Source organism: Bufo gargarizans, chromosome 8 (assembly GCF_014858855.1).
Source record: "Bufo gargarizans isolate SCDJY-AF-19 chromosome 8, ASM1485885v1, whole genome shotgun sequence".
Classification (NCBI taxonomy): domain Eukaryota; kingdom Metazoa; phylum Chordata; class Amphibia; order Anura; family Bufonidae; genus Bufo; species Bufo gargarizans.
Genome location: NC_058087.1, coordinates 183453575 through 183481043, shown reverse-complemented (window position 1 = coordinate 183481043; position 27469 = coordinate 183453575). Strand labels below are relative to the sequence as shown.

Genomic DNA, 27469 nt, shown 5'->3' with positions numbered 1-27469 from the left:
ATAAATATTAATTCTGGGATTAGTGATCTTGGACGTGACCCCAATGATTATGTTTCGGAATGACCCATCAGATAATTTCGGAATGTATCATGGTCACATGTCATATTTGGATATTTCTTCATCTTTGAAGATCATAAACTCTTTTTCATCCTGTTGTTCAAAATGTTAATGGACCCCATAGCATAGATTATGTGGGGGCCCCTTTTGATGCTGGTTAAAGGGAACCTGTCACCGGGATTTTGTGTATAGAGCTGAGCATATGGGTTGCTAGATGGCCGCTAGCACATCCGCAATACCCAGTCCCCATAGCTCTGTGTGCTTTTATTGTGTAAAAAAAACGATTTGATACATATGCAAATTACCCTGAGATGAGTCCTGTCCCTGACTCATCTCACGTACAGGACTCATCTCAGGGTAATTTGCATATGTTTCAAATCGTTTTGTTTACACAATAAAAGCACACAGAGCTATGGGGACTGGATATTGCGGATGTGCTAGCGGCCATCTAGCAACCCATGTCCTCAGCTCTATACCCAAACTCCAGGTGACAGGTTTCCTTTAACACAAGTCCTCTAACTAGGAGGACTTTGTGCTTCTTTAGGCCCATTTCATGATTCATGTGGTGATTTCCCACACCCATGCCTGTAGGCTCTTGGATCTGGGCGTCCATCTCTCTAGGGGCCCATAGCATCTACATGGTTAGGTAGATACTCTATGGGAAGTTGACATGATAGATTACTTCCAACACATGGTCTCGATTATGGTATCCTACTTCAGGGGCCACCAGTGTTATCATTTGGTCATTACACAATGCCTACTGGAATCAATGGGCCCTCATGTAATTCATAGATACCTGTGGTCCTCCAAAGTAAGGCTCTTTTCACATCTCGTTTATGGCCCCCATTTAACCTATAGGCCTAGACTTGCAGTTTATGTTAATGGATGTCTCTCACAGGTGCCATAGAGCGGGATCTGTCACCCATAGGGTCCCACTGTACAAAAATATATACCGTGTGGATACTGTTGTATGGAATTGAGAGTCTACTCGGCTGTTCCATACCTTTGGGTATAGTAATGTATACCAGCCAGATGGAGGACAAAAAGGACACCCTTTTGGCCTTTGTTACTATAATATGACCTCATAGGTATGTTTAGTACCTGCTATATCTACATCACAATGTATGTGATGTGAACAGATGACCTTTGCTGTTTTGATGAATCTCTCCTATTACTACCATTCGGAAAGGGGTTCTTTACTACAGGCAACCCCTTTAAGACTCTTCAATGTCTTAAAATATTAGTGAAGGAGAATTATTTTATGTTCATTGTAGAGAGACAGGTACTTGGCTTTCAAAAATGGACAAGTCCTTGGTGCTTTGTCAGGTGAATGGATGTAAACTGTAAGCATATAATTTATTTGAGATAAATCTGATTACTTCTGCCGGCTAAGATGGGACATGGCATGAATGCTGCCTACATTCTTTTCTCCTTCTCTTTGTCACCAAGTTGTCAACCCAGAACCCAGATGTTTTTCCTGGTAGCTAGGGATGACAAACAGCATTTTACATGAGTTGTCAGGAAGCATGGTCATAGGAACTAATCTGTCTCAGGTGCCTTCTACTGCCCTATTAATCAGATTTTTCTAATACGTGTGGATAGATGTGAGAACATTTATGGAAGAGGTCATAGGAATATTCTTACCTGGAAAACTGTCACAATGGCCCAGAGAAGGGAATCAAAGTTCTTCCGGTCGGTAATGGTGTCTCCATTGTCTGTCCTCAGAGTAAACTTACAGCCAAAGAGATGCATGCCAAGAATGCTACAAGGAGCAAAGAACACAGCAATATTAGCCAATCACCGAAGTGATGGATATTCGTGGGGACGGAAAGGGGTGGTTGAAGACCCTACTTGTAGAATTAGGTCAACATCATCAATACTATTGTATGAATATTAGGAGTTATGTCTTGATATGGATGAGTTATATTATAGAAGCAGGGATGGCACTGACGGGCAATACTGATGTAGCAGAAATGATCCAGTACCTGAAGATAAAGATGAAGAGCATGAGAAGCATGCAGAACGTAGCCACATTGTCCATGGTCTTCATCAGGACCACCAGTTGGCGGCGCAGAGCTGGCATGAAGCGGACCAGCTTCAACACGCGAAGCAGCCGGAATGTTCTGAGCACAGACAGACCCCCGTCTGACTGTCCGATGATCTCCCAAACACTGAATGATGGGAAAGCAGTATAGCGGTAAGTGTCTCCATCACAGCAACCTACAGGCAACTCAGTAGTCACAACTTAACACTATGAGAAGAGAGGATATGGTGGGCGGCATGAGATGAGGCAACAGCAGAAGCTTCTAAACTGTTCACGTCTTACACGTATCATTCCGCTACATACAAAAAGAAAACGATGACTGAGCATAGCAAGCCCCTAGAGCTAAGAGCGGGAATGTGCTTTTCTATAGTACCCAATGATACAACACATACTTTGGAGGACCATGATGCCCACCTGTGAGTTTGAAATGTTTACGCTAAATTCAAGATGGTGGCCCTAAAGAAGGCTGAGAGTTGTACCCATAGGTCAACTATTTATTGTCAATAATTAGTCAATAATATTTAGTTAGACCCTCTAAATCATACACTTTTTACAATTTCTGAAAATTGATAAAATGATTTATTGTTAGATGTCGCCATTTAGCTCTTAAAATTACATTGTCTTAGATTTAATTGGTGGTGGCGCTGTTGCACTAGAGCCTATGAAAATATTAATCATCGGCCAAGTGGTGAGAAGTGGTACTGCAGGTGACAAGTTTAGAAAAAACTAAACTTTAACTAGGATAAGAAAGGCAGCTCTAGAATATATTATATAACAAGCTGAACTGTTTCCTTTAATTTTCTTTTTACAAAGCAAAATTCATTTTAGATAATTTTGGCTATTTCCTTTAAGGGTCTCACAGACACTGGCAGCACAGGTATATTCCATGTGTTCTAGCCCTCTTTGGTAATGCATGGTCAACTGTGTGACAGTGCTTCTGAAAAGTCCACTTACATGGGACGGCCTGGATTATCTTAACAAGGGAATCAATTTAGGAAACCAATTTCATTTGAAAGTTGGATTCCATTAAATAATCAATGTATAGCATTTAGTTTAGACGCAGAAAGTATTGACTTTCCTAGAAGAGACAATGAGAGGGTCCAGGGGTCAACGTAGCACGATAATAAAAAGTTTGAAAAATTTGATTCAGTATAATAATGCCAGTGGAGCACAAATATTGGGTTTAAAGGGGCTCTGTCAGCAGATTCAACCCTATTAAACTAGATAAGCTCCCTGGTGGGGTTGCTTATGCTGATTAAATTGATACCTGCCTCGTGAAAATCGGCTGTGGCGTTCCTGAGAAAAAAAGACTTTTATTCTTCATGGAAATTAAGGCATCAGCGCAGTAAGGGGCGTGGCCAACACTCGAAAGTCGCGTTGCACTGAAGCCCTCATTTGCATAAAGAATAAAAGTCTTTTATCTCGGTAACGCTGCAACCGATTTTCACAAAACAGGTATCATTTTAATCAGCATGATCGACCCTACCCGGCTGTTTGCCTGATTTAATAGGGATGATCCTGCTTATAGGTGTTCTTTGAGGGACAATATGGTCTCCATCTCGTGTTTGCACTTTTAATACTATGTTGCTATGTCTATAACTGGCTTATAGGTTCATGCTAGGCAAAACTGATGTTCTTTGAGGACAGTGATTGGCTGAGCCATTATTTCCTGTGTCTCAAGAGGGGCAAGGAAGTGTAGGAACAGGAGCGGTGGGCAGTCCCTGAGGGGAAACAATTTTTTTTGCCATTCTGACCGTTGTAGTTTTTTTTTAATGTTATCTTAAATGGGCATGTACTTGAGGAGGGGGTTGGGATTTACATTGAAGCTCCTGAGATGACCAGCAGCAAAAAGAAGCAATCACCTGATGACCACGATGATTCCATCAAAGATATTGTATGGATTCTTGATGTATCCAAACATTCCAAAAGCGAGGAGCTTCAGGAGCATCTCCAAGGCAAACATGCTGGTGAAGACGATGTTACTGATCTCCAGGGCGTTGGTCAGCTCTTCAGGCTGCAGGGAGAAAGCGCAGAGGTTATAATGCATCGTTATAATGGTATAGTACACAGAAGAGCAGACAATACATCGGTCAGGGCTCAGCCAACCCAACCAGTGGCCTCATACACTGTACTATACCTAATGCAGGACCTAGGGGTGTAGCATGCCAATCATTTAAATGGGTATTCCCATCTTATAAAGCAGGGATGCCCAACCTGCAGCTCTCCAGCTGTTGCAAAACTACAGCTCCCAGCATGCCCGGGCAGCCTACAGCTATCAGCCTACAGCAGGGCATGGTGGGAGTTATAGTTTTACAACAGCTGGAGGGCCACAGGTTGAGTCTCCCTGTTATAACGTAATAGCACAGGAATCAGCAACCTTCGGCACTCCAGCTGTTGGGAAACTACAACTCCCAGCATGTTCCTTTCACTTCTGTGGGAGTTCAGAGAACAGCCAAGCAAGTGTGTATGATGGGAGATGTAGTTACACAACACCTGGAGTGCCAGAGGTTGCTGACCCCTTAAATCAAGCATGGCCAAGCTGCGGCTCTCCAGCTGTTGTAAAACTACAACTCCCACCATGCCCTGCTGCAGGCTGATAGCTGTAGGCAGTCTGAGCATGCTGGGAGTTGTAGTTTTGCAACAGCTGGAGAGCCTCAGGTAAGCCATGCCTCCCTTAAATAGTATATCACCTGGATATGACATCATTTTATCACTGGTGAGAGTCCGATCTCTGGGATCCCCACCAATCCCATACACAGCTCAGCAGACAGTATCACACATCAAGGGCTTAGATACACCTGCTCAGCAGCAGTAGTCTTCAGTACACCAGCTAATCGGCACCTGTATCAGACATGGGAGTCTTAGATTGACTGGTTCAGAGTATCACACGTGATAGTCTTTGATATACCAGCCAAATGGATAGCAGTCTCACAAATGGGAAGCTTAGATACACCGGTTTAAAATATCACACATGATAGGCTTAGATACACCAGCTAATCGTCAGACAGTACCACCTGATAAGCTTAGATACATCATCTTAGTAGACAGTATAAGGGCTCCTGCACACAACCGTATCTGTTTAGGCAGTGTACATGAGCCCTTACTTAGGATAGGCTTAATTTAACAGTATCACATATGATAGGCTTAGATACATCTGCTGAGCAGACGTATAATTCTCTAAAGGACCCCCCCCCCCTTCCAAATAAATAAATCATTAACACTTTTTGTCCCATCTTGTCTCTTTTCTTGTGTGACCTTGATGAGCGTTGCCGGTGCCCACCCTATAGTGAGGAGGGCGCTCCCACCACTAATAAAGGAGACACTTTACATAGCCCGGTCGCCTCTTTATTTTGGCATGGACAGAATTTTCCGTATGATCTGATTATTCAAGTCTTTTCAGCTTGAGACATGTCCTCTATCAAGGAGCGAAGTCTGCCGGAGTGTGAAAGAGCTAATTAGATGCCCAGTGGTTTGGCTGCGTTTCAGTGTGCCGGCTGCACTGTGGATACGGACTGGTCCGGGCGCTTGGCGGGAAGCCACATACATACAGTAGCTATTACAAAGAAGGGATATATATATATGTCTGGTTCAGGCGAGAGGCATATTTATACTTGCCAGCTCTCCGGGGGCTGCCAAGAGCCTGAATATTTACTGACAGGCCTAAAAAAAAAAAGAAGAAAAAAAAAAAAAGACGGGCTGCAGTGGTTCACAGATAGGCGTCAGGTATGTGAATGTCAGCCAATATGGCAGTCCTGTATAAAAAGTCCCCTGCCTGTGTAGTACCCTGGAGCAGGGGTACTTTGACATTTGGACATTTGCCTATTGTCTTTGCTTTATTTTACTTGAAAGGGTTAACTTGCACTGACTTCTATTGTTTAATACTGTGTAACTGCATTTTATATTTATCTTGTTCATTTGCACTGTATTTGCGAGGCTCTGTGGAAAGGGTTAATGAATAATGAGAGACCTTTGGGACTTTGAATGAGAAGCTGGTAATTCTCCACAGCTGCCATTGGGTTAAAAGAAATACATGTTTTGGAGGGAAAAAGACAGACTTGTTTACTACCAAAACCAGACAATCTGACCTTTTGAATGTCTGGTTTTAGCTTTGTTATGTCTGTAAACTTGTTTTTGTCTGGAAAAACTGCTGTGTCATTGCCATTGAGTATTATTGAAGCTCTAATGTAAATATTTGCCAGACAGAAGTGGTAACATTGTATCTGTTTGTGCTGAGTGTCTCCACTCCACCCCTCCCATTAGAAGGTTCTAGTCTAGCTAGAAAAGGTACATAAGTAGAGCAGTCAGAGCCCCTAGTGTCCTGCCGTTAGGGAACAGTGCTTGGAAGAGGAGACTCTGCTAGACTATTGAATGACCAGAAGAAAACACTAAGAAGGTGATACTCTGCCACAGATCCTGGATCACCAGCCTTCTGAAGAGAGAGGGACAGCTAGCTCAGGCCTTTCCTCAGCATCAAACCCTTCTACTGCCAAGGAGGAGACTGGAGAAGCCAGCTCAGTGCACTGTCTGTATTGTTTTGCACTTGAGTTCCTCCCGTAAAGAAGCCCACTGGTTTACTGCAGACCCTGACTCTTTGGACTTTTTCCCCATTGGGATGCACCATGCCTTATCATCCCTTCCAGAGAGCAGCAACATGTGGTGACACCTCGGCGGTGTCTGGGGGACCCAGTGTAGCGTTGGTGCCACCCCAAACTCTGCCACTGCACCTGGACTTTAGAAATGTTAAAACTGTGTCTGAATACCTTACTTCTAGGCTGAGATATGAGCAGTTGATGTTACAGGCCCAAAGCCTGAGGCTGCACTATTGAGACATTCTGATGATATCTGTGAATGCTGTCATGTAGCAATCACCAAATGCATCAAAGTCTCCCAAATAAGCCCCACCTCTGGGACCACCCCTAACCTGTACAAGACCTCCCACTTCTGGGAGTGGCTTTCTGACATGAACAGAATCCAGTTTCAATCACATGGAAGGGACTTTTTAAATTATTTTAGAGGGAAATTCTTCTGGTTTGATTTACAGGGGGTGTCCCACAAAAAATATTTAACATTTTTTAAACCAGCTCCTGCATCTGAATACTTTTGTAATTGCATGTAATTACAAATTTAGTATAGCCATGTAGTTATTCACTGAAATCTGTCTGTATAGCTCCACCTGCTGTTTGCTCTTTTTATAATTTCTCTGTCCTGCTCGCTGAGATGGAAGCTCATGCTCAGTTCCATCCTTCAACTGCCACCAGCTGCAGCAGAAAGGACACGCTCCTGAGAAAGGACACGTCCTCCAAGCTGTCAGCTTGAAATAAATGTAGTAGAGCAATAGGAGCAATTATTGTGGAGATCTGTGGATCCATGTGAGGTACAGGAATGGTTCTAGCTTTGTTAGGAAGAAGTTGTCATATATTACATGATGTCTGCTTTTAATTTTTTACATCAATCATTGAATAACCCCTTTAAATGTGCGGCTTCCCATTTACTGGTCAGTGTGCGACCCCAGCATTCTCTGCGTTCCGAAAAATCTGTTAAGTGACATATTAAACTCTAAACTGCGGAGAACGTATTGTAATTCACTGGAGGAATCCGGAGCAGCAAGAAAATGCCATTAAATAAAATGTGTCTCCAGGGGAACGTCCCGCTACATGCAAATGCTGTTTAGAGCCGCTATCTATAATTGGGGTTCGCAGGAAGATAAAGTGAACGCTTCCTTTTTAATTTGACAAAGATTAAAGAAAGTAACATCAGTACAAACTAAAGGTTAAGGAATTACCTACTGGTCCGACACCAAAAACACTGAAATATATAATATATAGCATTCTACACCACAGGGGCAGTATTATAGTAGTTATATTATTGTACATAGGAGCAGTATTATAGTAGGTATATTCTTGTACATACTGTAGGAGCAGTATTATAGTAGTGATATTCTTGTACATAGGAGGCAGTATTATAGTAGTAATATTCTTGTACATAGGAGCAGTATTATAGTAGTTATATCCTTGTACATAGGAGCAGTATTATAGTAGTTATATTCTTGTACATAGGAGGCAGTATTATAGTAGTAATATTCTTGTACATAGGAGCAGTATTATAGTAGTTATATTCTTGTACATAGGAGCAGTATTATAGTAGTTATATCCTTGTACATAGGTAGCAGTATTATAGTAGTTATATTCTTGTACATAGGAGCAGTATTATAGTAGTTATATCTTGTACATAGGAGCAGTATTATAGTAGTTATATTCTTGTACATAGGAGCAGTATTATAGTAGTAATATTCTTGTACATAGGAGGCAGTATTATAGTAGTTATATTCTTGTACATAGGAGGCAGTATTATAGTAGTTATATTCTTGTACATAGGAGCAGTATTATAGTAGTTATATTCTTGTACATAGGAGGCAGTATTATAGTAGTTATATTCTTGTGTATTATAGTAGTTATATTCTTGTACATAGGAGCAGTATTATAGGTTATATTCTTGTACATAAGGGGCAGTATTATAGTAGTTATATTCTTGTACATAGGAGCAGTATTATAGTAGTTATATTCTTGTACATAGGGAGCAGTATTACAGTAGTTATATTCTTGTACATAGGTAACAGTATTATAGTAGTTATATTCTTGTATATAGAAGGCAGTATTATAGTAGTTATATTCTTGTACATAGGGAGCAGTATTACAGTAGTTATATTCTTGTACATAGGGGACAGTATTATAGTAGTTATATTCTTGTACATAGAAGCAGTATTATAGTAGTTATATTCTTGTACATAGGAGGCAGTATTATAGTAATTATATTCTTGTACATAGGAGCAGTATTATAGTAGTTATATTCTTGTACATAGGAGCAGTATTATAGTAGTTATATTCTTGTACATAGGAGCAGTATTATAGTAGTTATATTCTTGTACATAGGAGGCAGTATTATAGTAGTTATATTCTTGTACATATGAGCAGTATTATAGTAGTTATATTCTTGTACATAGGAGCAGTATTATAGTAGTTATATTCTTGTACATAGGGAGCAGTATTACAGTAGTTATATTCTTGTACATAGGTAACAGTATTATAGTAGTTATATTCTTGTACATAGAAGCAGTATTATAGTAGTTATATTCTTGTACATAGGAGCAGTATTATAGTAGTTATTTTCTTGTACATAGGGTGCAGTATTATAGTAGTTATATTCTTGTACATAGGAGCAGTATTATAGTAGTTATATTCTTGTACATAGGAGCAGTATTATAGTAGTTATGTTATTGTACATAGGAGCAGTATTATAGTAGCTATATTCTTGTACATAGGAGGCAGTATTATAGTAGTTATATTCTTGTACATAGGAGCAGTATTATAGTAGTTATATTCTTATACATAGGAGCAGTATTATAGTCGTTATTTTCTTGTATATAGGGAGCAGTATTATAGTAGTATATATTTTTGAACACAGGGTGTAGGATAATAGTGCTACTGTAGTAAATACAGTATAGTCTGCATAGATTTTTGCTATTGATGTATCACTTGTAACTGGATTTGCCTTTCAGTTATGTGTAATGTAACAAACATGGCTGTTTTTGCCTTTAAGCAGATCTCATCATTGTAGTCTGGAGATCACAGATATGTCAGCGAACATCAAGGACATTTAACAGGCTCATGTCTCCTGTTTATTTTGTCTTTCGAGACACAGGACCTTACAAAGGACTTTTTTCCTCTTACAAGCAAATGACTTTGGTGGAGTTTTTGGTCTCTGTATAAATAGGAACTTTTTTTCCTGACTAGACCCTAGAACAATTGCAACCTTCTCGTGCCAACAAAATGCTGTAAAATGATAGCCATACCCACACTATAAACCGGGCAGGAAGTTACTGCTTTTGATTACCATGAACAGTCACTGAGTTGGACGTTTCACATTTTGAAAGCAGTTAGTGGTGGAGTTTTCACAAAAAGTTCACAAGATATTTTAAGAAATTAAGAACCTTTTGTAGCTTTTTCAGCAGTTTTTTGCTTTGGATGAAAAATATGAAATAAACTATTTGAAGACGTGTATGGGATTTTTTTTGCGTATTTTTGTAATTAAATGTGTCTCCTATTGTTCAGTATAAAAACCATGTCAAAAGTTGCCAAAGAGGCGAAGATGGCAGCCGGTCCCAAGGAATTTCTTAATCAGTATTCTATGGTCATGTAAGGAGACCTTCAAACTTCCTCCAGCCATTGACTAAGAACAGTGACTATGACCATGCCTGATCTCCATGTTCTTGCTGAAATCTAGGCAAGTGTTTGGTAAAGGGTTGGTGCCACATAATGGTAGAGGGAAAGGTAGTTGTAGCTATCTATATCTTGATTTTGGTCAATTTTTTGCAATTTCTTCTGTAATGCTTCGGTTTTGCAGGATACAGAGGCAAGATTCTCGGGAAGGCAGAAAGGCCACAAGATCCAGGGGTTTTGACCACCATGGCATCCTCCACCATCCACTCTTCATACCCAGGCCAGCTCTATCTAGTCAGTCTCCCTATTTTTTTAATACCTATTACGCTTAAAGGGGGTGTCCACTGGGGAAAAAATTGTGCCAAAAGGCTCTGAACTGGTTAAAACAAAAACTCTAGAAGTTATACTCGCCTCAACGGTTCCCTGCCGCTCCTGTTTATACCAGGTCCCATGCCGGCCTTTTCATTGGTCCTGTCTCGAAGCACAGAAAATACTAGGAAATATTCAGCCAATCGTGGCCCACCTCAATCAGTGATTAGCTGAGTTGGCATTTCCTGTGTTTCGAGACAGGATCGGGAGTCAGAAGTCAACTTCCAATAACCCACTCTGAGCCCTTTCTCGTAATTATTTTTCCCCTTTAATAACCACCATTACTATCGACTACAGGGCTACAGGAAGTTGTCACAGGTATGTCACATCCCACAGCTCCACATGTTCACAGTCACCCCAACATTAGCAATCACAAAGGAGAACCCTAACGCTACTCACAGTATCTATGAGGGACACAAATCATAGGTGGTATTAAAGGAGTTGTCCAGAATTAGAAACACAAGGCTGCTTTCTTCCAAAAACAGCACCGTCCCAGTTCACAGGTTGTGTGTGGTATTGCGGCTCTGCACCAGTAAAATTCCATATTCTCTTGTCCCTAAAGGGAAGACTGAAGTGGAGTGAACTAAACAAGGAGCGGACTCCGTTGGGCGTTTTTCTTTGAGGCCTCCTTTAAAAACATTAAAACGGGCACACTGGCAGGGTTGATCATGATTAAAATGACAATCAGTAGTGGTCTCCCCCTCCACCAAAAAAAAAACTTTTGTTCTTACTGCAAATGAAAGCATCAGTGCACCGCGGGGGCAGGGTCAACACTGGAAAGCTGAGGTGCGCCAAGGGGCTAGGCCCCGCCCCTCGATGAACTGAAGCCATCATTTGTATTATGAATAAAAGTTGTTGTTTTTTTCCTCAGGAAAGCCACAACCGATTTTAATATAAGCAGAATTAACCCTACCCGTCTGTGTGTCTGGTCTAGTAGGGTTGATCCTGCTGGTAAGTTCTCTTTAATTACACCAGAGCTTGCAACATCCAATTGCAGCTAATTTAGCATCCCGCTGGTCCCTGACGTCCAGACAATGGGAATAGTACTGTACATTCACTGATCTTTTTTTTCAGACCCCACAAATAGCCTATATCTGGGAGTAATATACTTATGTCACACACTTTATTGCTCTCGGTTTCTTGGCTTCACTTAGAGAAGAAAAATGAGTCAATATAACAACAAAATATCTACAAGACGTGGCTGCGCTACAGCAATTAAACCCTCCGACACCAGCGGCTCTGCTTATCCACGCTTCTAATTAACGACGTCTCCTCCTTTGAGGCGATAACGCTTTCATTTCAGAGTCCTGATAACCTTTTTTGGGGGGTGGGAATTTTTTGTTTCGTTTTTATTTTATTTTTTTATTATTTTCGAGCTTGTCTCTTTTCTCCCATTTGATTCCCACTTTTAATAATCGCTTGGAATTCTGCAAAGTAACTTTCTACCTGTCTTCAATGTGACAAGAAAGTCATTTGGATGAAGGATGGAGAACGGTATAAATTGAAATGTTCTTGGAGATTTAGGCGCTGGGGGGGGGGGGGGGGGGGGAAGGGGCGCCGGGCGCTCTGTAATCTTGTGTTTTCACGGGATGTAACTGCTGTTGGTTTTAGCGAAACGGCTTTTATCGACAATGCAATAGATTCAGGCAGTAAGGCATAAATACCAGGAAATATATTGGTTGGCGGTCCGCCTGGAGGAATATGCAGCTAATGTTTTTGTGGCTGTTTTCTTAAACATTCTCTACAAAATGACACATGGCCAGAAACTGAAAGATTTTCCACACTAGCTACAGGGGAGCATGGTTACTTCTCATCATACGCTGGATCATATAAAGAGAGGAGGGGGCTAGCTACAAAACTACAAATGTGCCCCCCCCCACACACACCTCCCTCACCTGCTGATAATCTAAAATTGTGCATTGAATTTTCCCACCACTAGGTGGTGCTTTAGAAAAATACTAATACACGTAACTAAGTGAGTGATTTGTACAGGTAGAGCACTCCATCTGGTAAGATATGGTATTGCAAGCAAGACTTGATTGATTAAAAGTGATGCGCAATGAAATTCGGAATAGTTGCTAATCGAAGTTTTCCTAAACTTCTGACCGAATTCTGCTTTGAATGCTTCACTTCGCTCAACACTAACAAAAAGATTGAACATTGAAATGAATCTTCAGTTTGTCAGGAGAGCATCAGAAACTCACGACATTAGATTGCTGGCTGGGCCAGCCGAAAATGGCAAGTTCAACTGAAAAAATATCTATCGTGTATGAATGGGGTCTTGAAAGAGGTTATCCCATGACTAATGTAAAAAATGTGAATAGGAACTGATATAGTACATGACAATATCTTTCTAACAAAGCTAGAACCAGCCCTGTACCTCACATGGAACCAGAGATCTCCCCATTCAGTGCTCTGCTAGATCTATTTAAAGCTGACATCTCAGGAGGCATGGCTTTTCTGTTGCAGCTCAGGGGGCGTGTCTCAGCTCTCCCTATCACAGCTCAGGAGGCGTGTCTCAGCTCTCCCTATCACAGCTCAGGAGGCAGCTGAAGGATGAAACTGAGCATGTGCGGCCATCTCAGTGAGCAGGTCAAAGAAATAAGAAGAACAAACAGCAGGTGGCGCTATACTGATACATTTTATTGAATAACTCAGTGGCTATGCAATTTTTTTTTTTTACATGCAGTTACAAAAGAATTCAGATCCAGGTGCTGGTTTGAAAGCTGTAGAATATTTTTCATTGAACAACCTTTTTAACCTATGACCACATGACCGATATAAATATCGGGAAAGATTTGACCCAGAATTTCAAAATTCTGCTCTATGTGAAATCAGATTGGTGAGTGATGGGGTCCCAAGTCTAAAGGAGTTGGGAGGGAAAAAGAGTAACAAACAACTTGGTGTAAGCCCGACAAAAAAGGTCTGTCCTAGGATATTTGACAAACAGAAGTAGTCTTGAAACCAGAAGGTATGGAGGCAATGGAAGTGTGGTCAAGGAATGTACTTGAGGCCATAAATATTAGTAACCAGAAGAGCTAAGGGACTACTTGAGATGTAGTCAACACAAGAGTGGGAACAAGAAGCTGACAACCAGAAGGACAAGAAGAATTGAAGAAAACACCATTGTCATTACGAGGAAGCCTCATGAATAACTTGCCATTGTGATTACGAGGAAGCACAGGAGACCTAATGGGTAAAGTCAAGTTCAGGATGCCTTCCAGTAGAACATACTAAGGCATTGCAGGGTCAGTGATTGTCACACCATCTGATGACTTCATCGAGTACTTTTTGTCAATGAGGTTACATAGTTAATACAGTTGAAAAAAGACATACGTCCATCAAGTTCATCCAAGGGATAGGTGGGAATGCGAATCCCAAAAGGAATTGAGACTCAGATTTCTACACGTTTTCATAAGCATTAATGTTTTTTACTTTTAAGAATTCATCTAAACCTTTTTTGAAACTGTCTACTGTTCCTGCTGTGACCACGTCCTGAGAAAGTCTATTCCAAAGCTTCTTTACAATAAAGAAGCTTTGACGCTTCCGGAGACTGAACTTTTTCCTCTCCAGTCGGAGGCAGTGCCCCCTTGTTTTTTGAGCGAATTTTACATGGAACAGGTTTTCACTGTATTTTTTGTATGGTCCATTTATATATTTGTATAGGTTAATCATGTCCCCCTTAGACGTCTCTTTTCAAGACAAAATAAATTCAATTATTTTAATCTTTCTTCATAACTAAGACCTTCCGTTCCCCCTATCAGTTTAGTCGCTCTCCTCTATACTTTTTTCCAGCTGCAGAGTTTCCTTTCTATGGACTGGTGCCCAGAACCAAACTGCATATTCCAGGTGAGGCCGCACCAACGCTTTGTAAAGTGGTAATATTACATCCCTGCCCGCAAGTCCATGCCTAGTTTAATGCCGACAATATCCTGGTGGCCTCAGGACTTATTACCAGCAGTTGCCTAACAACCACCAGTACAGAGCCAAGGCCATTGGGGTTTTAAATGGAAGACCCATGAGCTCTAGTCCTGCTCTTCATGAGCTCCGTTGCCTTTACTTTCAATTTTTTCAACTCAAAAATTGCTTAATGGAGAAGCCCAGCTTTGAATTATGAAATACATTGTGTACATCAGGTTAAAGAGATGAAAAAAAATATTTACGTCTTGGAGACCCATGCGACCATGTAAACATTTTCTACCTACTGGGCTCATAAATAACTTATCTTGCCTTGTTTTGAGGGTTATGATGACTTAAAGTTGCCTAGAGCCATAGATATCCTTCAACTCTTTTCCTTTTTACTTAATTTTTTCGTCTTTGTCGTAGACCTTGACTTTTGCAGAGACCTCGCTTATGTTTGTAATCTTAAATGAAACAATAACCAAAATCACCTCTTTTGAGAAACAGTGTAAAGGGCAAACCCATTAAAAAATTCTTGGTGTGTGGGTGTTAGATCCAAAGCGTTCTCCGATAAAGCCCGTTCCAGTCTCTAAAAAGCTTTCTTTGAGGAGCAATATTAATTTCCATACATCACCATATATGAATGTAAACTATGTGTTTATGTGGATTGATGTTCTTGTCCATGGTGGAGTCATACGGACAACGGTTGTCACTTTTGAGTGACGGATAATTACCAGGTAACGATACACGTTTAGCTCGGCAGTTTAATTAATAGAGAGTTTTGCCAGTAATTACCTTAGCACTGACCGACTACCAGTCAAGGGTTAAAATAATAATGAGACTTGCGGCTGAGATGAACCTACCGGTTCTTTGTCTACTGAAACCGAGACACAAAACAAGCTTCTCATTTAACAGAATTAGATTTGCCCGAGTGTTCAACAGAGCAAGCCCTTGTTTTAATGACTAGCTACTATGGCGAGCCACCCATCGTTAATGAAGAAGCCCAGAAATGAAGCTTAGTGTGCGGCGGGGAGACGGATGATTGCAAGAGCCATGATTGACTTGTAATGACATGTTTAGGAACCTGACTACTGTGCATTATGTCTGGGTGGCTGAGGCTCGGTCTATCATCAGAGGAAGATAGGGAGAATGTGAAACTCTAAGATGCAATGAAAAGCTTCACGGGATCTGGAACGTATTCTGACTGCTCTGGTTTATTGTGTGTAGAATATTGCTTTTATTCAGTTAATCGGATTTCGTAATTACATTCTAACCCAATGAATCACGCTATTCCAATATTCTGTAGCCATGGAAAGCCTTTCACGAAAGGGTTGGTCCACTTTGGACAATACTTTTTTGTTAGGAGGGTCCTTCAACAAATATCTGATCACAGCGATCGTCTATAATCTATGGAGGAAGCCACTGTTCAGTTGCTCTGCAGCACCACCGCAGGAGAAACAAAGCATTACACAATATGCATTGAAATCAGTTGGCTGTTAGGTCCTCCAGACAGAATTGGAAACGTTCTTTGTAGTTGCTTACTAATCTGGATGAGAAATGAGGGAACGTCTCCCCCCACCCCCACCTCCGTTAACTCTGAAGTTTACTAATAGAATATTTGAAAAAACATTTTTTTTTACACTTTTTAAGATTTAATTATCTTCACAATGATCAATGGAGCACATACCTTGGGCGGCTGCAACCGCTAACCAATGCCCAAACTGCCAAACTAGGCATTAAAGAAGTGAGCTCCTCCTCAGTTCCTTAACCAGACTTCCTGTATCTACAGGGTCAGGGGAGTGTGACATTTGAACCCTATCGGCACAGCTGATTGGCTGAGAGGGCTCACAGAGGGGAGACTCATAGTTGGAAGCAATGTTTAGCCTCTTGATAAATTGGATATGTAACTTCCTAAGTGTAGTCCATGTTCTTACCATAAGTACTATACCTAGACCAAACGGTGTCTACAATGCTGAAGGTACTAAACAGAAAACCTCCCTCTTTATAACATGTGACAACCACGCTACCTCCTACAACTCTGGCTTTCCATTTAGACCTAGCTATGCTAGACGACTCCAACATTGTCTATTGGGAGTCTAAGGTAGTCTCAATTCTTCAAGCTTTGTACTGATGCCCCACTTACCAAACACAAGTTCAGCAGCAAGTTAGTCCATGGAAAGCTGAAGGACATAACTCCTCAAGCTTGTTCTGTGCTGGGTTTTAGTAGGTCTAGATCTCCAGGAAGAGGAGGACCTTCCAAGAAAGACATATTTCAAACCTCTGGACACATGTTGGTCATGACCACCGTGCAGGAATTAATATGACCAGGTGATAGCATAAAATATTACGATCCATATACAAAGCAGAATCCATCTGGACGATAAGAAAGACGCGGAGCGTCTCTAGATTGCACTCCGAGGCCTATTGTGATTGAAGACATTCAGCATGGATTTGTGTATGAAATGAATAGGGAGCACCGATGGGAGGGGGCGCTTAGCAGTATATGCATGAGAAGCTTATCGCAGACTGGAGAGGAACTGATTAATTAGGGATTTTTTAGATTCCCCAAAGCCGGTAAAGTGAGATGTCCACAGATGTTCTCTATTCGAGCTGATTGCACCTAAGTCTTCATTCCTACATGTTATCATCTTTACAAAAGTTTGAACCCCCCTCCCCATGATGTTCTGTGAACATCTGCAATTTTTTTTTGCAGGGGGTGTTTTTCCTCAATAGGTCCCACGTCCCTCCAACGGCGTCTCACCACCCCAGTCTGTGTTTAGCATGGTGACTCATGTCTAGCCGACGGTGGTAAACAAGAGTTACGAATCCAAATTTCTGCACGACACCGGAGCCCCCTGGCATTGTAGATGTGGATGAGCGCAATCTGTTTTCTCTTGTAATTTGGCTACTGAGGAGATTTTGCTGCAACGGCAAGACCAAGTTGTCATGTGGATGTTGTCGATCATCGATATCCTACACAAAGGACCCTCTGGTCCTCGACATAAGTGGGTCTTTACTGATGATACATATCCTACAAAAATATCATGCAGTAAAATATGGATAGATGGGAGCCCTCCGCCCATTTCTCCCATTACACCCCAAATGTAGCCCTTTCTAGTGACCGTGATTACAGTGCATAGAGGTGGTCTTCTAACAGATCATGAATGGCCACAATACTTTTCTCCTACAGTTCTGCCTGCATGTCAGTCTCCACTGTAGTTATGACTTTAGGTACTGATGTATTAGGAGAGGGTGTACTGTACTCAGTCAATGTGGCCCTTTAGGCTTGTGGAGGAGAAGGTTCCCATGGCCCTCTCCACCAGTCCTATCAGGCTTGTCGGCTGTTATCGCTGGGTGACGCTAAGTCTGTCCATAAATTTATCCGAAAAGCCAAGTTGGGTCCATAAGAGCCAGTGTCTAATAGATGTGGGGTCTCAAGCAGGAGACCTCCTCTATCATTTCTATACAGGCTAATCAGCTTTCATGAGATAGCCCCTTTAATACACAGTACACTACTATGGGTTGGTCATTGACTTACAAGGTAGCTACCTATAGGTGGCACTCATGAGACTAATTTGAGCTGCTTTGCATATTTTTTTCCCATGGAGCACTGCCTGACTCCTGCATCAGCTAGATCTCTTCAAGGAGAACCAGCACCCTGGCCAAAACTGTTAAAAAATAGCTCTTCACATAAGCCTCCCCCCTCTAAATCATGACGGGTCCCGTGATACACTCCTCACTGAAGCACTGACTTCAAGAGGTCTTCTTCTAAGGTCATTTTTTTCTAACCCTTTGGGGGTCATTTAGGGGATGCAATTGTTCCCTGTAGTCCACCTTGTAACTATACCTTACGATTTAGGAACCAAGTCCTGATGATACGTTCCTTTTAGGATACGTTCACACAGGGCATATACACTGCAGATTTTCCGTTGCAGATTTAGGTCATGGGTGGTTGACTATGATTAAAACCGCATCAGAAAAAAAAACGCACGTGGTTTTCTTCCATGACAAACAGAAGTCATTCAACTGTAAAAACAATGTCCGCATCGAAACCTGCACATGCAACCCTTACAGTAGCAGCAAAGGAGGTGAGATTTTTATGACATTTTACTGGTTGAAATCCACGGATAACCCACATCAAAATCGGTTGTAACTCATGCATCTTTTTCTACGGATTTGGCGTGGATTTTTCTGATGCTACTTGCATCCCATCTCTTTTTGTGATACGTGAGCAGTAACCATCGGCGGGGGCGATGTGCTCACCCCTACATAATCCTGCCGTCCCCCCTTGTGCACAGCTCGTGACGGCGTGCAGTCTATCATGACGGTATTTGGTGATATAAAGCAGCAGATTAAAATGCCATGTCTACCCAGCAGCAAACATACAAGGTACAGCCATATGAGTTACGCGTTTCAGGATGAGATAGTCTGCGAACTCCCACTCCTGCTTCGGGAATCAATATCAGCCCACGTCTAAATCAATCCCTCCAGCTTAGCGGCCATGGTGATCTAATAAGAACCACATAGACACTGTTTTGCCTGCTGGAACAATAGATAGCACTTATTCAGAGTTTGTTTTCCTAATTGCTTTCTTATTTCTGTAATATACCGAGAAGGTGAGCGGCGGGATCAAACAATTCTGTGCCTAATCATTTCTTAATATATCTTTATAGCGGTAGGAGCTCTGTTTTTTTGCAGAGCTACGAATTCCCTTGCGTAGACATAGAAGAAAATGGTGACACTCTGCTAACTGCAGCCACCACTAGGGGGAGCTCACTGCATGCTGTGCTGTTATTGAGTTCTATGTATAAACCGTATGCTGTGAGCTCCCCCTAGTGGCATCTGCAGGTAGACAGCAGGTTATCATTTAAAGGGGAAGTTCCAGGACTTTTATAAATTTTCAAACATTAGTCTGTCTTCGCCAGGGTGTCTCTCCTTCAAGAGACCAGTGCTGTATAGACACTTACTATAATTGCCCCATGTAAGGGTGCTACCGATCACACAAGAATGCTTCTTCTGCAGATGATTGCATCCTTCATGCGGCAGTAAAAATCCTCGTTTGTCAGAAGTACCTCGGCATTTCGAATGATCGGCACTCAACATCTGGAATCACCATGGACATACATTTTATTTATAAAACCTTACTCTTTACATGTGATAAAAAATATAAAAATGTCACATATGTGGGGTGAGGCAGGGTGTCATACACCCGTGCCAGGATCCATCATTGATGTATATGGTGTATGACATCCTGCCCCACCCCACATGTGTGTCCTTATCGGTGATCTCTCACTGCCGGGTGAGATTTTTGAGCATTTACAGTGGTGTTGGTGTATAAGTTTGTATTTTTATACAACTACTAGACATTAAGCCAGTTACAATAACGGACGCTAGAACATTAGTACATAACCATGAGACTGCTGGCACTGAGTGCTGGATGTTGCTGAGACTGCTGGCTGTGGCTGAGACTGCTGGCACTGACTGGTGGCTGTGGCTGAGACTGCTGTCTGCGGCTTGTGGCTGAGACTGCTGGCACTGAGTGCTGGCTGTAGCTGAGAATGCTAGCACTGACTGGTGGCTGAGACTGGTGGCTTTGGCTAGTGGCTGAGACTGCTGGCACTGACTGGTGGCTGTGCCTGAGACTGCTGTCTGCGGCTTGTGGCTGAGACTGCTGGCACTGAGTGCTGGCTGTAGCTGAGAATGCTAGCACTGACTGGTGGCTGAGACTGCTGGCACTGACCGGTGGCTGTGGCTCTGACTGGTGCGTGTGGCTGGTGGCCGAGACTGGTGGCTGAGACTGCTGGCACTGACTGGTGGGTTTGACGGTTGGCACTGACTGGTGCTACTGCGACTGGTGGCTGAGACTGCTGGCACTGACTGGTGGCTGAGACTGCTGGCACTGACTGGTGGCTGAGACTGCTGGCACTGACTGGTGGCTGAGACTGCTGGCACTGACTGGTGCTACTGCGACTGGTGGCTGAGACTGCTGGCACTGACTAATGGTTGAGATGGCTGGCACTGACTGCTGGCTGAGATTGCTGGCACTGTGACTGGTGGCTGTGGCTAGTGGCACTGACTGCTGGTAGCAATGGTAGGTCAGACTGCTGACAGGGGCTCCTCTCTATATGGCTGATAGTGCTGTGACTGACGAACAGAAATGTCAGCGCTCTGACGTGCCTGCCGGCGTGTAGAGCGCCGTGTCATGATTGGTCTGCGCTGGTGTGGGCGGTGCGGGCGGCTTGTGGAGCACCGTTTACTGATTGGTCGGGGTGGTACGGGCGGTGTGTGGAGCGCCATGTGCTGATTGGTAGCCGCGCATGCACAGTGTAAAAATCGGCACACACGGACACGCACGCACACAGGGCTTTTATTATTATGTAAGATGCTGAAGGTCAGGACATGGTTACTTTTGGATCCTGTGAAACGTTTGCCCCATACAGGGCGATAGAGAGCACACAGGGCAGCACAGCAATGGAGACACTGGGTGCGATTTACTAAGCAAAATGCGCCTAAAAAACTGCCATACATGTCGTGCACCAAATTTATTATAGTGTCCAACATATGTAGATAGAAACTTATCACACGCTGTGCGTCATTGTGGTCAGTTTGGCGCAGATTATACCGTTCTAGTTTATTCTTACTTTAGGGCAGTAATAATACATCAGCCTTTTCTCGGGGCAGAACCGCAGGGAACTCGACTCCAAGTGACATCTTAAAAAGGTTTTCTGAGATTTTAATAATGATCACCTACCCCCTGGATAGGTCATCAGTATCTGATCGGTGAGGTCCGACACCCGGGATCCCAACTGATCAGCTATTCGAGAAGGCAGCAGTGCTCACAGTAGCGCTGCAGCCTTCTCACCGCTTTCCCTAGGCCAGTGATGACACATGCCCAGTTCAAAACTGGGTACACACACACGGACACAGCGCACTCACAGCGCTTTTATTATATAGGATATTTTATTACATTTTTATATTTTTTATCACATGTAAAGAGTAAGGTTTTATAAATAAAATGTATGTCCATGGTGATTCCAGATGTTGAGTGCCGATCAATCGAAATAGATAAGTTTCAATGGTTAATGATTAGGTGAGTCATAACGATCAGAGCACCAGTTCCATACCAGAGAACGCGAGAGCCACTTTTATATCTATAAGTACATAAACAGGGATGTGCTGCCGGCAATGTAAAAAATAAATGGGGTGCGAATAATTGTAATAACGATCATTCGTCCCTCTTTCACTTTGCGTCGGGCCATGTAAAGGCCTCTTTAAATGACCACTGATTGACTTGTATATCGTCAATTGGAACTCGTTACGAACCGCTTCAGTGCTTTAGACCACCATGGACTTTACTATGAACTCCTTCAGTGCTTTAGACCACCATGGACTTTACTATGAACTCCTTCAGTGCTTTAGACCACCATGGACTTTACTATGAACTCCTTCAGTGCTTTAGACCACCATGGACTTTACTATGAACTCCTTCAGTGCTTTAGCCCACCATGGACTTTACTATGAACTCCTTCAGTGCTTTAGACCACCATAGACTTTACTATGAACTCCTTCAGTGCTTTAGACCACCATGGACTTTACTATGAACCCCTTTAGTGCTTTAGACCACCAGGGACTTTACTATGAACCCCTTTAGTGCTTTAGACCACCATGGACTTTACTATGAACTCCTTCAGTGCTTTGGACTACCATGGATTTTACTATGAACCCATTCAGTGTCCTCGACCACCATGGACTTTACTATGAACCCATTCAGTGTCCTAGACCACCATGGACTTTACTATGAACCCCGTCAGTGTCTTAGACCACCATGGACTTTACTATGAATCCCTTTAGTGCTTTAGACCACCAGGGATTTTACTATGAATCCCTTCAGTGCTTTGGACTACCATGGATTTTACTATGAACCCATTAAGTGTCTTAGACCACCATGGACTTTACTATGAACCCCGTCAGTGTCTTAGACCACCATGGACTTTACTATGAACCCATTAAGTGTCTTAGACCACCAGGGACTTTACTATGAACCCCTTCAGTGTCTTAGACCACCATGGACTTTTTTATGAACCCCTTTAGTGCTTTAGACCACCATGGACTTTACTATGAACAACTTCAGTGTCTTAGACCACCATGGACTTTTTTATGAACCCCTTTAGTGCTTTAGACCACCAGGGACTTTACTATGAACCCCTTCAGTGTCTTAGACCACCATGGACTTTTTTATGAACCCCTTTAGTGCTTTAGACCACCAGGGACTGAATTGTCTCTCCTTATTGGGTCGGGGTGTTTTGGTGTTTTCAGACCAAGCAGACTGGCTCCTGTGACATACTCGCGTCAGCTTTGTCAATTATCCCACATAGTCCAGGCAGATCTTAAAGGGTTACAAACATCCGAATCCAAGATTTAGGGATAAAAGGCAATCTGACATCGTCACGCAGACACATTGCTCAGGACCGGTCTGCAGGTCTGGATTGAATTTCCATGGCACACAAGAGAAGTTTATCTTCTAAGGAAAGACGCGGGCACCTCCTCAAACAATGCGCTCATTTAGATTCTGTGCCTGGATTCCTTCCGAGAGGAGGCCCCATCAAAAGACTTGCGCATCAAAATACAAAAACTTCAATCCAAGCGCAGGGAAAAGCCGCGAGAAATGCAGCTTCTTATTTCCACTTAAAAGCTAAATCTTTCATTAGCATTTTAATAAAATATTCCTATTTTTCTTTGGCGGAAGCCAAGCTGTGTGTGAAAGCAGCTCGGCGAACAATGGGGATCTGTACAAGGCTGCCGGCCCATTAGCCGCGCTCATCTTCAGATGGATATATATTGTATATGCTAAACGATTTGATGCCCGGGCTGAAAATGGACCAACGCTCAGCCTTATGATCAGTGACACCCACCAGGCCACCACTGCTGTTATAATGTGATCAACGCTTTCTCCCTGTGACCACCACTGAAATGAACGCAAACTCTAAGAGGAAGTTTACATTGCTCATTTCCAAGGTTCATGTGGGCTGTCATGTGGGTGTTCCTATCATGATGGAAGTGGGGTTGAGATTATATGGCATACTTGCCAACTCTGCTGGAACATCCATGAGGCTCACAGGAAAGTCCTCACAGACTCTCGGAAGAGTTGTCATATCTTCTGGGAACCATAGAAATCTCTCCGAAGGGAGCGCTAAGGCTCAGTCCTGGTGGCAAGATTCACAATTGCAGCCGACGCCAATAACATATTCTCCTAAAAGGGGTGTCTCAAGCACAGATTGGTCTTATTTGAGGTCTGATGATGAATTATTGCAAGGGGTCTGGAAAATGAAACCATTTGTGGCCATTTCTTCTATGTATGAATATGAGGTCTGAACATAAATATATTTTGAGGAAGTGGATCTGGGGGCTGAACATGTTTTGTTGGGACTTTAGGGTTAGTATACATTGGGGGTCTACAATTTGCATATAGGGGCTTTGTATATAGGGGATTCTGGTCTGGAGTTCAAATATAAGGGGGTATGGTGTCTGTATATAGGAGGTCTGGTCCAGTCTGAATATAAAGGGGTCTGGTCTGGGGTCTGTATATAGTTGGTCCAGGTCCAGGGTCTGTATATAGAAGATCTGGTCTGCAGTCTAAATATAAGGGGGTCTGGTCTGAGGGCTGCATATAGGATGTCTGTGATCTTTATATGGGGGGTTATGGTCTGAAATCTGAATATAGTCTGGGGTCTTTATATAGGGGAGTCTTGTCTGCGGTCTATATATAGGCGGGTATAGTCTGGGGTCTGTATATAAAGGGTCTGGACTAGGGTCTGTATAGGTTATAATTCTGGTCTGGGGCCTGAATATAGGGGTGGCTGGGGCCTGTGTATGGGTGGGGGGGGGGGGGTCCGGTCTGTGGTCTGTATATAGGGGTTCTGTTCTGGGGACTGTATATAGGGGGTATGGTCTGGGGTCTGTATATAGGATGTCTGGTCTGGGGTCTGTGTATGGGGAGAAGTCTAGTCTGGGCTCTGTATAGATTAGAACTCAGGTCTGGGGTCTGAATATAGGGGTGCCCGGGGCCTGTATATGGGGTGAGGTCTGATGTGGTGTCTGTATAGGTGGGATCTTTGGTCTGGAGTCTGTATAAAGGGGATCTGGTGTGTGATCTGTGTTCATTTTGGGGCATGCTGAAGGAGGTCAGATGTACTGTTTGTAATTTAAATGGCATAGCTTGAGGGCATGTCCTATATAAAAGAGGTGGGGCAAAAGAGAAAATGCACAGGGGCACAAATATGGAAATGCAGACCCCCAATTCTTTATTTAGTAACTCGCCACAATGCTCCCTGTCTCTTAGAGCACCCCGCCTAAAAATAAAAATGAACCGATGAAACATTATGCATGTTAAAAAATGTTTAAAAAATTCTTAAAAATAAAACAACAAAACAAAAACTGTAGAAAACTGTAGTATAGTAGGACACTATAGGGCACTGGGTTGGAATCTGACCCCGGCCAGTATCTGCATAGAGCTTGCATGTTTGTCCTGTTTTTGTGCGGGTAACCTCCCAAAAACATCCTGACTGATAGGTTAATTGGTTTTCTATGAAATTAGCTCTAGTATGTGAGATAAGGGTATTAGATTAGAGCTCAGAAAGGGGCTGATGTAGGTTTTTGGCGTTTAATATTTTTTTTACATTTTCTTGTAGTTTGTTATTAGACTTGACTACGACTACGAAGAAGCGAAGCTGATAAACACATAGTGGAAGGTGAACGGCTGAAATGCAGTGGTGCATGCTTTTAAGACAAGCGGAGACTCCCTTAGGAAATGACAATACACAAAGAAAGATGCAATATGTAATACATTTCTTCCGCCCGGGTAAAGCGCTTGGTATAGCAGAGGTTTTTTTTTTTTTTTTTTTTTAAGCTGATTTTATTTGCTGGAAGCCACAACAAAAAGCACAACTCTTTTTCTAGAGTTTTGTTTACTTCAATATTTCCTGTTCGTCTCCATTTTCTAGCATTCGGATAAAGAAAAACCAATTAACCTAGGAGGTATTAGATTTTCTCCTAACGAGCAGGACCCCACAATGTCCTAATTAGCATTTGCTGTCGATGGCGCTTGCTCAGGCCCCAGCTGCGGCCATGAAATGGTGAAGCGTCTGCACAACATAATTGCAGCAACTTTCTTAGAAATTTAGCACCAATTAAACAGCTTTCGTGTGATTCGCAACGATAATAACAAAGCCCCGTGTCCTCATGTAACCCTACTAGAAATGACTACTGAACCTAGGGCCGAAATCTTTTAAGTCCTGCCTCGTGATCCGCCTTTAAAATGCCCACAAAGTGCCCACATTAGTGGTAAAGTTGCACAAACTTCCGCCCCGTCCGATGCCCTTTGCCTTCAGACTTACCCCCATCCCGTTTCCTGTTCGTAACTATGCTTCCACCATGCCACACAAGAAGCTGAGATATTGAGAGCTGCTTGATGAGGTCCTCAAACTGTTGAGGTGCTTTAGCCAACCCTTCCTCCTACGACATGGCATTATCAACATCGTTGCAAGGAATCTTGGTTCTCTGAATGGTGATAATGGTTCTACTGTGACCCTACAGAGCGGATATTATGCCACAGGATAAAAATCACCAGGTCGTTAAGTGAAAAAAAGACAAGGCCAATTATGGTCTCAACGGCTTGCAACTCAAGTCCTCCTTTCATCAGGATCCACTGGGGACACTGATCTGATATAAAATGAATAAATGTCAAGTGAATGCCTTCATTGGATATTATTGGGAAATTGGCAAATTCTACTGCTCCCCTCAGAACCAGCCTGTCTAGGGTTCAGTGCATCCCTCTGCCTCTGGGCCGCCATACCGGTGTCCTTCTCCCTGCCCCTGCTCTCCTGGGTCTTCTGCTGCTGTCGCCCACCTGTGAGCATACCGACTTCCATTTATAAAAGGACAACGTCAATGTGCCTTTCTTTTGGCCATGCCTTGTCATCAGAGGAATCATAAGGATCCTTCTCCATCTTCTTGTGCCTGAGCAATAGATTCTTTTAGGTTCAAGTACTGTGCAAAGATGTTCTTCTGTCCTGATATGGATCTGGTTTGTTTTTTGTCATGTCTATCATCTACACCAGTGATCCCCAACCCTTTTTTGCACCAAGGACCAGTTTCATGCAAGACAATTTCCCCAGGGACCGGGTGGGGGTTCTGGGGCGGGGCTTAGGGGTGGGCGGGGCTTACGGGGTGCTGGACGGCGCTGACTGATTCAAGCGCATAACAAAACACAAGGTGCATATCAAAATTTGTAACACTATATAACGATGGGGTTAATGGCATCAGGTACATGCTGGAGTAATTTGCTGTTAATATGAGGTACATTGTTTTATCAATTTGGACCTGCATGTGCCTCACATTAATAGTAAGTAACCTCATCATGTGTACCTCACATTAATGGTTAACCCAATGTTGCCCATTATTTGATGAGGTGCTTGGGGGCTACTTACTTTTAATGTGAGGTACATGGGGGTACTAATGTAATAGCACCATGTACCTCAGATTAATAATAGGTGACCCGATCTTCTCAAATTATGGCTACTGGCAACATTGCGGCTAATGAGTCACATTGACACCAAATCTTGCTGGCTGCCCGATGTTTTTTGCCTGCCTTTATTTTAGGCTGGCTAATAATCTTGCAGTGTGTGGGACAGTGTGTGGGTACCTACGCTTTTCAGAGCACTAATGGCTGGGGAATGGAGAACAAAGAATCTGGAGAAAGAGGAGGCTGCCGTTCACCGAGCAAAAACTGAGACTGCGCAGCGGTAAACCCTCCCCCGTCCCTCCTCCTACTTTAATATTAGACACACATTCATTGGTGGCAGTGGTGCGGTGCGTCAGAGCCCGC

At 42.8% G+C, this 27469-nt stretch overlaps 1 protein-coding gene across 1 annotated transcript in view; it reads right to left on the bottom strand.

Moving 5' to 3' along the window:
- The window catches only part of CACNA1H (calcium voltage-gated channel subunit alpha1 H), a 178958-nt gene that overhangs the window by 75837 nt on the left and 75652 nt on the right, over positions 1–27469 (bottom strand). The window contains 3 exon segments of the mRNA XM_044303896.1: positions 1702–1819; positions 2043–2228; positions 3964–4115. Coding sequence (XP_044159831.1) covers positions 1702–1819; positions 2043–2228; positions 3964–4115 — 456 coding nt within the window.